General features: G+C 36.3%; 2 protein-coding genes across 2 annotated transcripts in view; one reads left to right on the top strand and one right to left on the bottom strand.

Moving 5' to 3' along the window:
- The window catches only part of LOC136030049 (uncharacterized), a 97,157-nt gene extending 87,377 nt beyond the window's left edge, over positions 1-9,780 (bottom strand). The window contains exon 1 of the mRNA XM_065708670.1: positions 9,595-9,780. Coding sequence (XP_065564742.1) covers positions 9,595-9,659 — 65 coding nt within the window. The 5' untranslated portion in view covers positions 9,660-9,780. The remainder of the gene's footprint in view (positions 1-9,594) is intronic.
- LOC136030047 (glycerol-3-phosphate acyltransferase 1, mitochondrial-like) overlaps positions 1-14,160 on the top strand; it is a 112,226-nt gene that overhangs the window by 313 nt on the left and 97,753 nt on the right. The window lies entirely within an intron of this gene.

The raw sequence follows: 14,160 nt of genomic DNA, 5'->3' as shown, positions 1-14,160 counted from the left end.
ACTTTTTACTAGTTTTGAGTTGTGACTCGGTAATTTACTGTAAGTTCTGTTTGTTTTGGGTTTTATTTATGTATTGGTGGTGATTTTCGGTAGTTTGAAAACAAAAAACGAAATAATAAATAAAAAGAGAAAAAACAAAAAGGTGAAAAACGAGAATTTTGTCAGCCAGTAGCAAAATATGAAAAAATAAGCAAATATTTCGACAAGGACCTCCGCCAAGTCGTCCCAAGTGCTCAAAAAACAAGAAAGAGGAAAAAGAAAAAAAGAAACAAAGAAGAAACAAACAACAAAATCTAACCTTCTTAAGCGAACTCTACGAAAGGAAAAAAGACACTGAATCAAACAGTTCGTGGCAACGAACTGTAGTAAGGAGCGACCCGGCTCAATAGTAAACAAAACTCTAAAAGACGAATTTTGATGCTAAAAGATACATCAAAAGAATCGGATTTTCATGCTGATTCTAAATATACAAGTTTCAACAAATTTAGTCTTTGTTATCAAAAGTTACGAGCCTGAGAAAATTTGCCTATTTTGGAAAACAGGCGAAAACACCCCCTAAAAGTCATAAAATCTCAACGAAAATCACACCATCGCATTCGGCGTATCAGAAAACTTTATAGCAAAAAAACCAACTATCCACAAAAATGTAGAATTTCGTATTTTTTGCCAGAAGACAAATCACGGGTGCGTGTTTATTTGTTTGTTTGTTTTTTTGTTGTTTTTTTGTTGTTTTTTTTTCTTTTCCCCAGGGGTCAGCGTATTGACCAAGTGATCCTAGAATGTCGCAAGAGGGCTCATTCTAACGGAAGTGAAAAGTTCTAGTGCCCTTTTTCAGTGACCAAAAAAATTGGAGGGCACCTAGGCCCCCTCCCACGCTCATTTTTTCCCAAGGCCAACGGATCAAACTTTTGAGATAGCCATTTTTTCTGCATAGTCGAAAACCATAAGAACTATGTCTTTAGGAATGACTTACTCCCCCATAATCCCTGGGGGAGGGGCTGCAAGTTACAAACTTTGACCGGTATTTACATACAGTAATGGTTATTGGAAAGTGTACAGACGCTTTCAGGGGGATTTTTTTGGTTTGGGGGGTGGGGTTGAGGGAAAGGGGCTACGTGGGAGGATCTTTCCTTGGAGGAATATGTCATGGGGGGAGAAAAATTCAATGAAAAGGGCGCAAGATTTTCTAACATTACTATAAAAAAAACAATGAAAAAATAAACATGAAAACGTTTTTTTAATTGAAAGTAAGGAGTAGCATTGAAACTTAAAACGAACAGAGATTATTAAAACACCCCCTAAAAGTCATAAAATCTCAACGAAAATCACACCATCGCATTCGGCGTATCAGAGAACCTTATAGCAAAAAAAAACTACTATCCACAAAAATGTGGAATTTCGTAATTTTTGCCAGAAGGCAAATCACGGGTGCGTGTTTACTTGTTTGTTTGTTTTTTTGTTGTTTTTTTTTTCTTTTCCCGAGGGGTCAGCGTATTGACCAAGTGATCCTAGAATGTCGCAAGAGGGCTCATTCTAACAGAAATGAAAAGTTCTAGTGCCCTTTTTAAGTGACCAAAAAAATTGGAGGGCACCTAGGCCCCCTCCCACGCTCATTTTTTCCCAAGGTCAACGGATCAAAATTTTCAGATAGCCATTTTGTTCTGCATAGTCAAAAACCATAAGAACTTTGTCTTTAGGAATGACTTACTCCCCCATAATCCCTGGGGGAGGGGCGGCAAGTTACAAACTTTGACCAGTATTTACATACAGTAATGGTTATTAGAAAGTGTACAGACGTTTTCAGGGTGATTTTTTGGTTTGGGGGGTGGGGTTGACAGGAAGGGGCTACGTGGGGGGATCTTTCCTTGGAGGAATATGTCATGGGGGAAGAAAAATTCAATTAAAAGGGCGCAAGATTTTCTAACATTACTATAAAAAAAAAAAACAATGAAAAACTAAACATGAAAACGTTTTTTCAATTGAAAGTAAGGAGTAGCATTGAAACTTAAAACGAACAGAGATTATTACGCATATGAGGGGTTCTAAAAATACTTTAGCATAAAGAGCGAGGTATTTAGCAGGAGATATATACCTCGCTTTTTATGCTAAAGTATTTTGAGTAATTTTAACTATTTATTCTACGGCCTTTCTAATTCAGGGGTCATTCTTAAAGAATTGGGACAAAACTTACGATTTAGTGTAAAGAGGGAGGTATTAACGAGGGTACAAATCCCCTCGTATGCATAATAAAAATATAAGAATATAAAAGTGTGTTACGTAAGCTAATTCTTAAGTTACGTATATTTTTTACTAATAAAAAACGTTCGTTAAAAATTAAAAGTTCTAGTTGCCTTTTTAAGTAACCGAAAAATTGGAGGGCAACTCGGCCTGCTTCCCCACCCCTTATTTCTCAAAATCGTTTGATCAAAACTAAGAGAAAGTCATTTAGCCAAAAAAAAAGAATTAATATACAAATTTTATTTTAATAATTTATGCGCGGAGAGCCAAAATCAAACATGCATCAATTCAAAAACGTTCAGAAATTAAATAAAAAAACAGTTTTTCTAACTGAAAGTAAGGAGCGACATTAAAACTTAAAACGAACAGAAATTAGTCCGTATACGAAATGGATTGTTCCCTCCGTAATCACTCGCTCTTTACGCTAAACTTTGACTCTTGCCATAATTCTACTTTTTAAAACAATTAAAAGCCTTAGCGTAAAGAGCGAGGGATTGCGGGGAGGACAACCCATTTCATATACGGAGTAAGTTCTGTTCATTTTAAGTTTTAATGTCGCTCCTTACTTTCAGTTAAAAAAAACTATTTTTTTATTTAATCAAACAACAAAAACCAACTCGTAATCAATGAAAGAGAAGTTACCAATTAGGTTGAATAAGTATCCTTTGTCTTGCAACAGATTTCGCCTGTCTACAATTTTGGTTTTCATTAGATATGTGGTTGTCTTAAATTAGACTGGGTGAAAATATTCATAGAGTCTTTTAATATTAAATTGTTATAAACTGGGCCCAAGGAAATATCTCCCGTATCTCTATTTATAGCCAAATTTTTATTTATATGGGTTTTTTTTTTAATCTCAATTGCCTCTTTAAAAAATTGCGGTAGACCACTTACGGTAGATATTAAAGTTGCCTCTTCAAAAAGAACTAAATGGTCAGGATTTTCATATATATGCTGGACCAGAGCTGAATCAAAGTTGTCATTTTTATTTTCAAATCTCAGGGACTTATATATTGAAATTTTGTGTTCACGCAATCGTTCCCCTAGTTGTTGATGGGTCCTGCCAATGTAAAATTTTCCACATGAACAGGGGACTCTGTAGACACCACTACCTAGTATAGGGTCCGTTTTATCCTTTCCCTAGTTGCAAAAATGTTCTACTTTTTGTTCAGTTTTTCAACAAACACGGATTTTCCTTCCTAGATTTTGTCCTGGCTCTCCTTTGGAAAATCTATCCTCCAAGGTTTTCACACCCAAGGACCTAAGTGTTTTATCAAAATGACCTAAATTTGCAATGGCTCAGACACACGTAAATATATCAGAAATTATTACGAGTGGGGATTCCGGTATTTTTAGCTCTTATGTTGAAGTTGAAACTCCAGACCTACTAAGAGGAGAAATAGTAAAGAGTATCCTTGATTATAAGCCGTCATGGTCGCTTACAACTGAACCAAAGGAAGGAATTAAAATCCTCCAAAATTTGGAAAAAGATAAAAATACAGTAATTACATGAGCGGACAAAGGAAACACAGTTGTGATTATGGATTCTGTAGATTATCAAAATAAAATAAATACCCTTGTATTGGATAAAAATACTTACAAAGAAATAAAAACTGATCCCACAGATAAATACACTAAGCAGTTGAGAAAAGAATTAGCAATTTTAAAAGACAAAAGACTTATCACCCCTCAAATATACAGAAAATTTTACCCAAAAGGTTGTTCAGTCCCAAAATTTTATGGTCTACCCAAAATCCATAAGAAGGATACTCCGTTACGTCCTATTGTAGCAAGTTATAGTTTTCCAGCTATAGGTGTAGGGAGATTCTTAGCTACAATTTTCATGTCTCTTCCAACAACACAGAAATCTTATATAAAAAATTCCATAGATCTTGTTGAGAAGCTGAAAAATCATAGTATAACAGAAAAAAATATCTTATCTAATTTTGATGCAGTTTCCATGTACACTTCATGCGATTTCCATAAATGTGAACAGGCCTTACAAAGAAAATTAGAGGAAAATTTGGCTTGGCCAGGTTATAAAACCTTGGAAATTGACACAATAATGACGCTTGTACGTTTTTGCAACAGGTTTCTCTTTATATTTTATGTTTGGAGAAAAACTTTTCCTTCAGGTCAAGTGCCTACCCATGGGCACTGTTTTGTCTCCTTTTTTGGCAAATTTTTGCATGAATTTCATAGAACAATCTGCTTTGAATAGTTTCCCCTTAAAACACTCTCTCTGGTTTCGTTTCTTTGATGATATTCTTGCTGTTTCGGAACATGGTCAGGACTCTATTAAAGATTTTTTGGAATATTTTAATTCTTTTGATTCAAACCTTCAATTCACAATAGAACTGGAAGATTCAGGAAAGATCCCTTTCTTGGATGTTTTAATTATAAGAAATAGTCCTAGCCTTGAATTTTCTATACACAGAAAGTCAACACACAATGATCGGAATCTACATATTTCGTCAAATCACCCTCCTTGTGTAAAATTTGGGATAGTAATTTCTTTAGTCGACAGGCTTCTAAAAATATGTTCACGTAATCATGTAAAATACTGATTAGATTACGGTAAAGATACTCTATTCTGCAATGGCTACCCAATCAATCTCATTGAAAATATAATAGATAGACGATTAAAAAAGGTAAAACAGGAAAATAAAAAGCCCGTCCCCTTTGATTCAGTTACACTGTCAATTGAGAAAAAAAACTTGCACCACATTATCATACGTCTAGAAACTCGTCGACAAACTTGAAAAATTTTTTAAAAAACATAATCTCTCTGTTTTTTTCAAAACTGAATAAAAATTTGAAAATTTTTTCAACTCGGGAAAGGATAAAACGGACCCTATACTAGGTAGTGGTGTCTACAGAGTCCCGTGTTCATGTGGAAAATTTTACATTGGCAGGACCCATCAACAACTTTGGGAACGATTGCATGAACACAAAATTTCAATATATAAGTCCCTGAGATTTGAAAATAAAAATGACAACTTTGATTCAGCTCTGGCCCAGCATATATACGAAAATCCTGACCATTTAGTTCTTTTTCAAGAGGCAACTTTAATATCTACCATAAATGGTCTACCGCAATCTTTTAAAGAGGCAATTGAGATAAAAAATGAAACGTATAAATAGAAATTTGGCTATAAATAGAGAGACGTGAGATATTTCCTTAAGCCCAATTTATAGCAATTTTATATTAAAAGATTCTACGAATATCTTCGCCCAGTCTAATTTAAGGCAACCTGTCCGCATATCTAATTAAAACCAAAATTGTAGACAGGCGAAATCTGTTGCAAGGCAAAGGATACTTATTCAATCTAATTGGTAACTTCTCTTTCATTGGATTCAAGTTGGTTTTTGTTGTTTGATTCAGTGTCTTTTTTCCTCTCGTACAGTTCAAGGTTAGATTTTGTTGTTTGTTTCTTCTTTTTTTCTTTTTTTTTTGTTTTTCCTCTTTCTTGTTTTTTTAGCACTGAGGACGGCTTGGCGGAGATCCTTGTCGAAATATTTGCTTGTTTTTCATGTTTTGCTACTGGCTGACAAAATCCTCGTTTTTCACCTATTTGATTTTTTTCTCCTTTCATTTATTATTTCCTTTCTTGTTTTCATACGTCACTCATAACCAGTATTGTCTCAGAACGTATTTTTTCGGTAGTTTTACCCTTGGAAAATTACTTGAATTTATTTCTGCTCATTTTTAATTTAATAGGGGTCCTTTACTTTTCTTTGACAAAGTTGTTTCGTGGAAAAAATTTTATAAATAATTTCTGCTCGTTTTTCGTTGACATAGTCTTTATCATGGAGAAAAACAGATTTATATCTTTTCTGTTTTTTCTATAAGACTTTAGTTATTTACTTTGAAGACCATTTGACTTTATTTCCGATAATTTTTTCTAATGAAGCTCTTTACTTTATTTTAAAAAACTCATTTCGTGTAAAGTTTTTTTCAAATCAATTCTTACGAAAAAACCTTACGTGAATGTCGTTAAGAATTTAATTGTTTTTAAGGAGCGTGCCGTTGAAAGATTCCAGGTCCTCTTGGCCTTCATCTGCCATATTACTCCCTCAAAGAGAGGGTTTCAAGAGGCACTACCCTTGCTCATTTTTGCCAGGATGCATATGAGTCATTGAATTGCATCCTAACTCACGAATCCCATAAAATACCTATTTTTAATTAACATTTAATACAAATATCTCTGCATTTAAAAAAGCTCTTATTTTTTTTATTTTTGTTGGAATGAACTCCCGGCCAATCTTCTAGGACCCTTAGATTGATACGATCACCCCTGGAAAAAACGTAAGCCATCGAAATGTGCTCCTTTTGTTGTCCTACTTCCCCAAAATTTGTTTATGTGTAATTAGAATGAAAAGCTTTTTACAAAACAGTAGAGACCTTAATGTAACGGGCAAGGGATTTAGGAAGGAGTAGCCCACTCATATATGGAATAATTTTTCTCTATTGGAATAATTGTTGTTCTGTACCTTCAGCTGAAAAAATTAATCTAATTCCTGATCGTAAATCAGACCATGCCGGGAAATCCGGCTCCCTCGAGATGGTTTCAGGCACTCATCCCCTCTCCCCACTTTTCAGCCACCGACACTTCTTCATAAAAGATATTATGTACCTCACTGTAAAATTGTACCTCACTTCAAAATTGTACCTCACTACACACAATCTCATCAAATATAGCCTGAATCAACCTTGCCACTACTACTTCCTACTGCCACAGCACCAGTAAAAAAGTTTCGACTGAAAATATACGTGAGAACTAAGCAAGAATTAGACGACAAGTCGCAAATAAGCATGGGGACTGTTTCTGTTTTCTGTTTCTTTTTTTTTTCAAAGTACCTACTTTTGTTCTGTTGATGAAAAAAAAAAAAAAAACAGATGACCTATTCTTAATTTTTCTGTTTCTGTTTTTCTAATAGCTATTTTGTACAGTTTCCATTTTCTCCCCTACCTTTTTTCTTCTGTTCCCGATTTTATTTTAGCGCTACGAAAATGAGATATTCGAGAGTTTCATACTTGCATGAAGCGCTTAAGAAGTGGATACCAAGAATTCCCTGGGACCTCCAGTAGAATAGAGGCTTTGAGTAATCCTGGGCCCATCCTTGGTCACAACATGGTTTTAGCACTTGGCGATGCTCAACAATAGTCGAAATACTACACAGACAGGCTCAAGCTTATTACCTCTGACTCGTTATATATTCATTCCTAAGAATATTATGCTTCTACGGGGAAATTACAAAACTTAAAAAGCCACTTATACTTCTATATTCTCTCCAATTGTTTCGTAGTAAGGGAGAGAAGGGGATACCTCAAAACATGCATTTTAATGCCAAAAGATCCCAACTCTCATTGAGCCATCAGATAAGTAAAAAATTAGTTTTAAGGGAGAAACGAGGAGGTTTTGAGGTAAAAATTGATGTATAATCTCCAACGCCGTAACCATATTTTTTGTTTGGGGGATGTATTTTTTAGACGGGGGGTACAAAAGAAACCGTAAAAAACGCATCAAAAATGTGAAATTGATATCTACTCCCTTATGATTTCTGGTCTACGCTTTTATTATGAAAGTAAAGAGTAACATTAAACTCCAAAATGAGCAGAATTCATTCCGTATAGGAGGGTGACTGCCCCTTCTTCATCTCCACCTCTATCTCATGGTCGTGGAAACTTTGGAGCGTGCTCATTAGATCAGATATTGAGAGTTCTAGTCCTTTTAAAGTCCTAGGTGATTTGAGACCAACCAGCCGGAAGGGGGTGGTAATTTCCGGGGATTTATTTTCCAGGGAGCACTTTCCACGGGGGATTATTTTCCGGGGGTGAGTAAACGCCGGCCACCGCTATTTACATCCACTGAATAACACAAGAAAGAAAGGAAAGGCGAGAGAAAAAAGACAATTACAGAAGTAAGGAAAACAAAAATTGAAAAAAAGAAGAAAAAAAAGGCTTAGAAAAATAAATAAAAATAGTTTTTGCTCTTCTTTACTCTTTTGCGAGGAAAAATCTTCACGCCATTGTCTTGAATGCCGCAAGAGACAGAGCTTCACGGACACAACCTGAGAATATATTCCAAACGCTCTGTACAAAATTTCTAATAATAAAGGTTCTCGACTTGCATTTTGGGTTTGCTGCACAATATTCGCATGACCCCCTAATGATATAACAGCGAAAATCGCTGCTACTACTTTTAGCACCTGACTGGAGCAACAGGTTATCTGAGGCCCACGCAGGTAGGCACGCTTCTCCACATCAGTCTATTCAAAGCCTCACTCTTCATTATTTCATTTAAATCCTTTCTTATGACCTCTTGCCGTCCCATTCGGACACACTTTCCGTTTCCCCCCTGATGGTCAAAAAGTAAAGTTCTTTGGGCAACATTGTCATCCTTCGCTGGTCAAACGTAAAATCCATATAAAATCCTATTTATAGACAAAAAATTTGCAAATGAAGAAGGTAGCATATCATTAGAATACTTAGAGACAAAAACACTAATTTGGTAGTTATTAAAAAAAAGAAATCTGAAATTAACAATTAAGTGTACCTGCTTTGTTCTGGATTGTTTATATTCTTTCACAGTATTTTGCAAAGTTGCCAGTCCACAGTAAAAGGCAAAAAGGGTAAAGAATAAGGAACTGGACTTTAGAGTCCCTGCCAGTGGTACTGATCTTTGTTTATTGGTCCTTTAGTCAGGAAGTGCAAGTGGGGGGGGGGGCTGTGCAGCCGTCCAGTGCTTTCACACTTCCTTCATGTTTACCTTGGATTTCAGAAATCCCATTTGGAGCTGGGTCGAGTCTGGCTAATCCTGCTGAGTCACACCACTGACCTTTGTTCCAAACCAAATAATCAGGAACTCTAAGACTCGAACCCCACCCCAAAGGACAAAATATTACGAGTCTATCACGCATGGCACTCAGCTAAACCCCACAGTGAGAAATCGTCAAGCACATGTGGATAAAATATAGCCAAATAAACCCATTTTCTGCTATAGGAATTTAAATGCGCATGCTCAAAGATTTAGACATTCGCGTAGCTGACTCCATTCATGATAAATTCTACTCTATTCTACAACAAAATTCTAATAAGGTTAAATTCTAAAATTCTACAATAAGGTTAATAAAAATTAACCTTATTGTACATCTTGTGGGTTTCACCTATATTAAGCTAATTTCCCTTCTAGATTATATTTAAATGCCCCTCTTCATGTAAATTTTAGAAAAAATGATTCTTTTATTTCATTTTTTGAAATATGCATGATACTCGCATTTATAGCTAACGATCTTCCCAATCGCGCCATAATTACTTTTCTAAAAAAAAAAAAAAAAAAAAAAAAAACTTACCGTTTAAGATGAGTCAGGAGTCTAGTGCATATTTTATTAGCATAATTAATCCGAATAGTTGCCATGTTGAAAACACTATTTGCCTCAAAATACAGACGTTTTAAAGTTTGATTCCTGTTTATCTGTCCGTTGGATAGAGAATAAAAATAAAAAACATTGACGCACCCTCCTGACTCTCCTCTTTTCGGACCAATGAAAAAGAAGGCTGTTTTTTTTTATGGGAATCGATATGATCTCCAGAAACTAGTTTATCCACTATACTTGCCCAGACACCTGTGCCAAATTTCTCGTTTGTGTAGTTGAAGAATATGTAGAAAATTGATCTTGTCCAGGCCAGGTTCGAAATAATGAAACTGAAATTGATTAATTTAGGACAGCTTGAAATATGTTACATTTAAATATTACACTATTAATAAAACAAGTCAAGAATTATTTGTTCCAATGACATATACGAGAAATATTCAATCAACTTATCTTTTAGTCAACCTAAGGAGCAATATTTTCAGAGCCGTTCCTAGGGTTGGTGGTGCCTGAGGCAAAATTAATTACAGCCCCCCTCTTGACTCAAGAATAAGAAAAACAGCCAAATTAAGGTGAAAAATTGGATAAAAGTGAGCAACTCCCCAGCCACCCCCCAGCCTGGGCAATGGCATCAAGGGCAACTGCCCCTTCCCTCCTGCCTTTAGGAACAGCTCTCAGTATGTTCCCCATTTTTTCGTTTTGTTGTCTCTTAATCTGAAATGGAATATCCTAGTGGCAGTGTGGATGGGGATTGGTGATTGTCCGTGTTAAATTCTTGTTTCATACTTGAGTGGCGGTCACAGCCAAAGCTAAGCTTTTGGGAGGAGTTGCCCACTTTCCGCCACCTGGTGAATACCTCAGAGCACCACATGTGTCCCACGCTTGGCACGCTCCACGTGGTGTACGTGTTTCTTTCGCCACTTGTATCTTCGTAGTACTACGTGCTAAACGCAAAAACGGTTTTCGCAATAAATAAAAATATAATAATGACAATAATAATGAGAAAAAAATATGGATAATCTTCGATGCATTTGACATGAAAAATATTTTAATCAGAGGAAATACACTGTTTTTCTAATCTTTGCCTTGTTTAGAAAAAAAAAATGGTCGGTAGATTCTATCAGAATAGTACCGCAATATATATATATATATATATATATATATATATATATATATATATATATATATATATATATATATATATCTATATATATATATAAATAAGTTGTCTGTCTGTGTGTCTGTCTGTCAGGTGACGTCATGTTTCTGTGTCGACTGACGTCATGAAGTTAGTTGTCGTCATTTTTGTTATGACGGTGACGTCATTAATGGTATTTAAGACATACGTTCACGGAAAAATGTTTAATTGTAAAATGACTGAAGAACCTACAATGGCAACAGCCGAGGAAGCTGCTCAAAGAGTCTATGCCAAAAAACTTGCTGCTGATAGAGAAAGTAAGAAAAGAAAGCGTGCCGAGGAATCACAAGAACAGCAAGAAAACAGGCTTGCAGCTGATAGAGAAAGTAAGAAAAGAAAGCGTGCCGAGGAATCACAAGAACAGCAAGAAAACAGGCTTGCGGCTAAAGAACGCAAAACCGCGCAGTTAGATGAAAATCCACCTGGAAAGCGAGAGTCAAAACATATCAAAACTGAAAATGATAGCGATGATGATTGGGTTTGGGATTTTGACTTGGATAAGGTCATCAATGCCTACCAGATTTAAGTTAAAAAACAAAGGTTCGGCGATATGTACTTCATAGTGACGCTGAAAAATAAAGAAGAAAAAAAACTGAAAAAATGTAAAAAACTAAAAAGAAACTAAAAAGAAAAGACACTCAAAGATAAATTACAGACCGGGACACAAATGACGACCGACACAGAGGGAATATAAATGACGACCGGGAACCTCAAAGAAAAATTACAGACTGGGACACCCGGACACAAATCACGATCGGGAATATAAATGACGACCGGGACGCAGGGACACAACTACAACGGGGACGCCGGGGGCACAGGCGGGATATGTAATTGACGACTGAGACACAGGGATTGTTTGAATAGAAATTACAGACCGGGACACCGGGACACAAATGACGACCGGGACACTGGGACACAGGGAATATAAATGACGACCGGGACACTCAAAGAGAAATTACAAACTGGGACACCAGGACACAAATGACGACCAGGACACAGGGAATATAAATGCTATTTATATGCACAGACAATGGGACAGCGAAGAATGTTGTATATTCGCATGTTTTACGTAGTTAAAAATATATATTTATATCTATCTCTATTCACAGGTGGGACACAGGGACACAGCTACAATGGCGCGTAACTAATATGGCGCGGAACGACTTACGCGCGTGGGGGGGTTGGGGGGTTGGGAAGCACCCCACCAACTAGGTGTTGGGGTGGCGCGAAGCGCCACCCCACCAGCTATTATATATATAAAGGTAAAGAATACGGTATTAGACTTTATAGTCCGTACCGGCGCTGCTACTCTCCGTTTCTTGGTCCTTCAGCTCGGAAGTGCAATAGGGGGTTGATAGCTTATGTATGGATAGCTGATAGACACATTGTACAACAATGATGTGAACTTTACTTCTTCCCTTGACTTAAAACCTCACTAATATTTGAAATAGGAAACAAATGTAAATATTGAATCCGGTTCACTAGCAGGCTCGTAAAGAAGCTATATCCGGTGTTCACTGTTCCAGTGGACGGAGCCTTCACAGAATAAATTAGCTCTCTTTTATCTTTACGTTGTCACTCTTCAAATTCTCTGTCACACTGCAACACTGTAACACCAATCTTTAAATGCACATTGGCCCTCTAAAAATATCTATCCCCTTAAGTTTTACAGCATATTGGCCCTTTAAACACTTAAAATTTACTGTTGGAAAGTCTGTCCCCTTTCCTACCCCGTTAACTGCCAAATCATCCAAAATGTCTTGCTAGCATCATCTCTCAGGGATTTATGACCTACGACAATGACAGCATACTTGAAGTACTGTAGGCCCGTATGGAGATGAAAATGCTGTACACCTCCATACATCCTCAAATCTGCAATATATTTTACAAAATTACCCTTCCTCCCCTCACCTATTGGAACAAATTCCTTTTCAAATTTAGTTATATTTACATCTAAACTTTCTATAAATAAAGCTTTTGAATCGCTCACATTTTCATTGTAGCAATCTACTTTGTTCAAAATGCTGCTCAACCTAAAAAAAAACACCCTCATTATTATGCAAATCCGGATGAAGTGTCTGCATTTCTGTTTGTAGGTAATGTGAATAGACCTCCCCTGACTTTTCATTAAAAAAATTAGAAGGTGGACTCTTTTCCGCTATCACGTCTACCCCTCCACCCTTCCTCCCAAAATTGTTTTTCAAGAAGAGCCCAAATCCTGCACACATAGGAGTGGACTATGTCAATCGGATTCGAATGAATCGATAGATAGATAGATAAGTGTATTTTAAAGCCGAATATACAGCCATGAATACAGTATAATAACATAAACGAAAGACACGAATAACATAACCTTTGATCAGCAATCATCATAAAACGCTTAAATGAAACACTGTATCAACCTAATACTAGTACTTAATACTTGAAAAAAGGTCCTTGAAAAGAGCACTTAAAACCCGGAAAAAAAACATAAATAGAACGTTACATTTACTTTACTGAGATTTTTTTAAATTTATTTATCCATTATTATTTTTTCGATGAATATTCGAATGAATATTAGCATCAATAAGTGTGTTAAAAGTGTCTCCAAAATCAGCTCTAAAAATATAAACATTACGAAAGACGGAATCGGCTAAATAAAAATCGGGCAACACCGGGGACGAACCAGCTCCGATTTGTCCTGCTCCAATTAAGGCTTCGGCATTTCTGAGAACTAAAATTCAATCCTTGTTTCAAGAAAACTCAGAGCTTCCCCTTTCTAGAAAATTGAAGATTATGCAAAGTGGCGAGAATGGGCCCCCATGCAAAATGGAGTTGCCGGGCCTTCTTCGTCATCCCAGCCCCATAGCAAGGAATTTGCAGAACCTTTGAGACCTGCATCCCCAAGCACAGGAGAATGCACCCCCAAGCCAGATGTAGTTTCCAAGCCTTCAGCACCCTAGCATGGTGAAGCTGCCAGCCTTCACGCAAGTGTTAATTATTTGAGACTCATAGATTCCAAAAAATTAACAGTTGTTACCAATTATGCTTATCAAAAGTTAATTTTACATGTTTTTCAGCATGGTGAATCCATTTCAGGTTTCACTTGAAATGGTCAACAGTCTCTGTTGAACTTTAGCTCTATGTGCTAAAGTTCGACCTTTTGTCAGACATTTTTAAGAACGATCCCTGAAACACAGGGGCCATATATTTAGAATCTGTAGCTTTTTAAAAAGAAATTAAGACACTTTAGCGTGAAGAGAGGGATATTGAGGAGGGGGAAGCTCACTCATATACACAATGATTTCTCTTCGTTTTACGTTTTAGTATTGTTCCTTACTTTCAGTAGAAAAAAACTTGTATTTTTT

Source organism: Artemia franciscana, chromosome 8 (genome assembly GCF_032884065.1).
Source record: "Artemia franciscana chromosome 8, ASM3288406v1, whole genome shotgun sequence".
Classification (NCBI taxonomy): domain Eukaryota; kingdom Metazoa; phylum Arthropoda; class Branchiopoda; order Anostraca; family Artemiidae; genus Artemia; species Artemia franciscana.
Note: the sequence above shows the minus strand (reverse complement) of the source record. Positions and strands in the feature narration are given on the sequence as shown.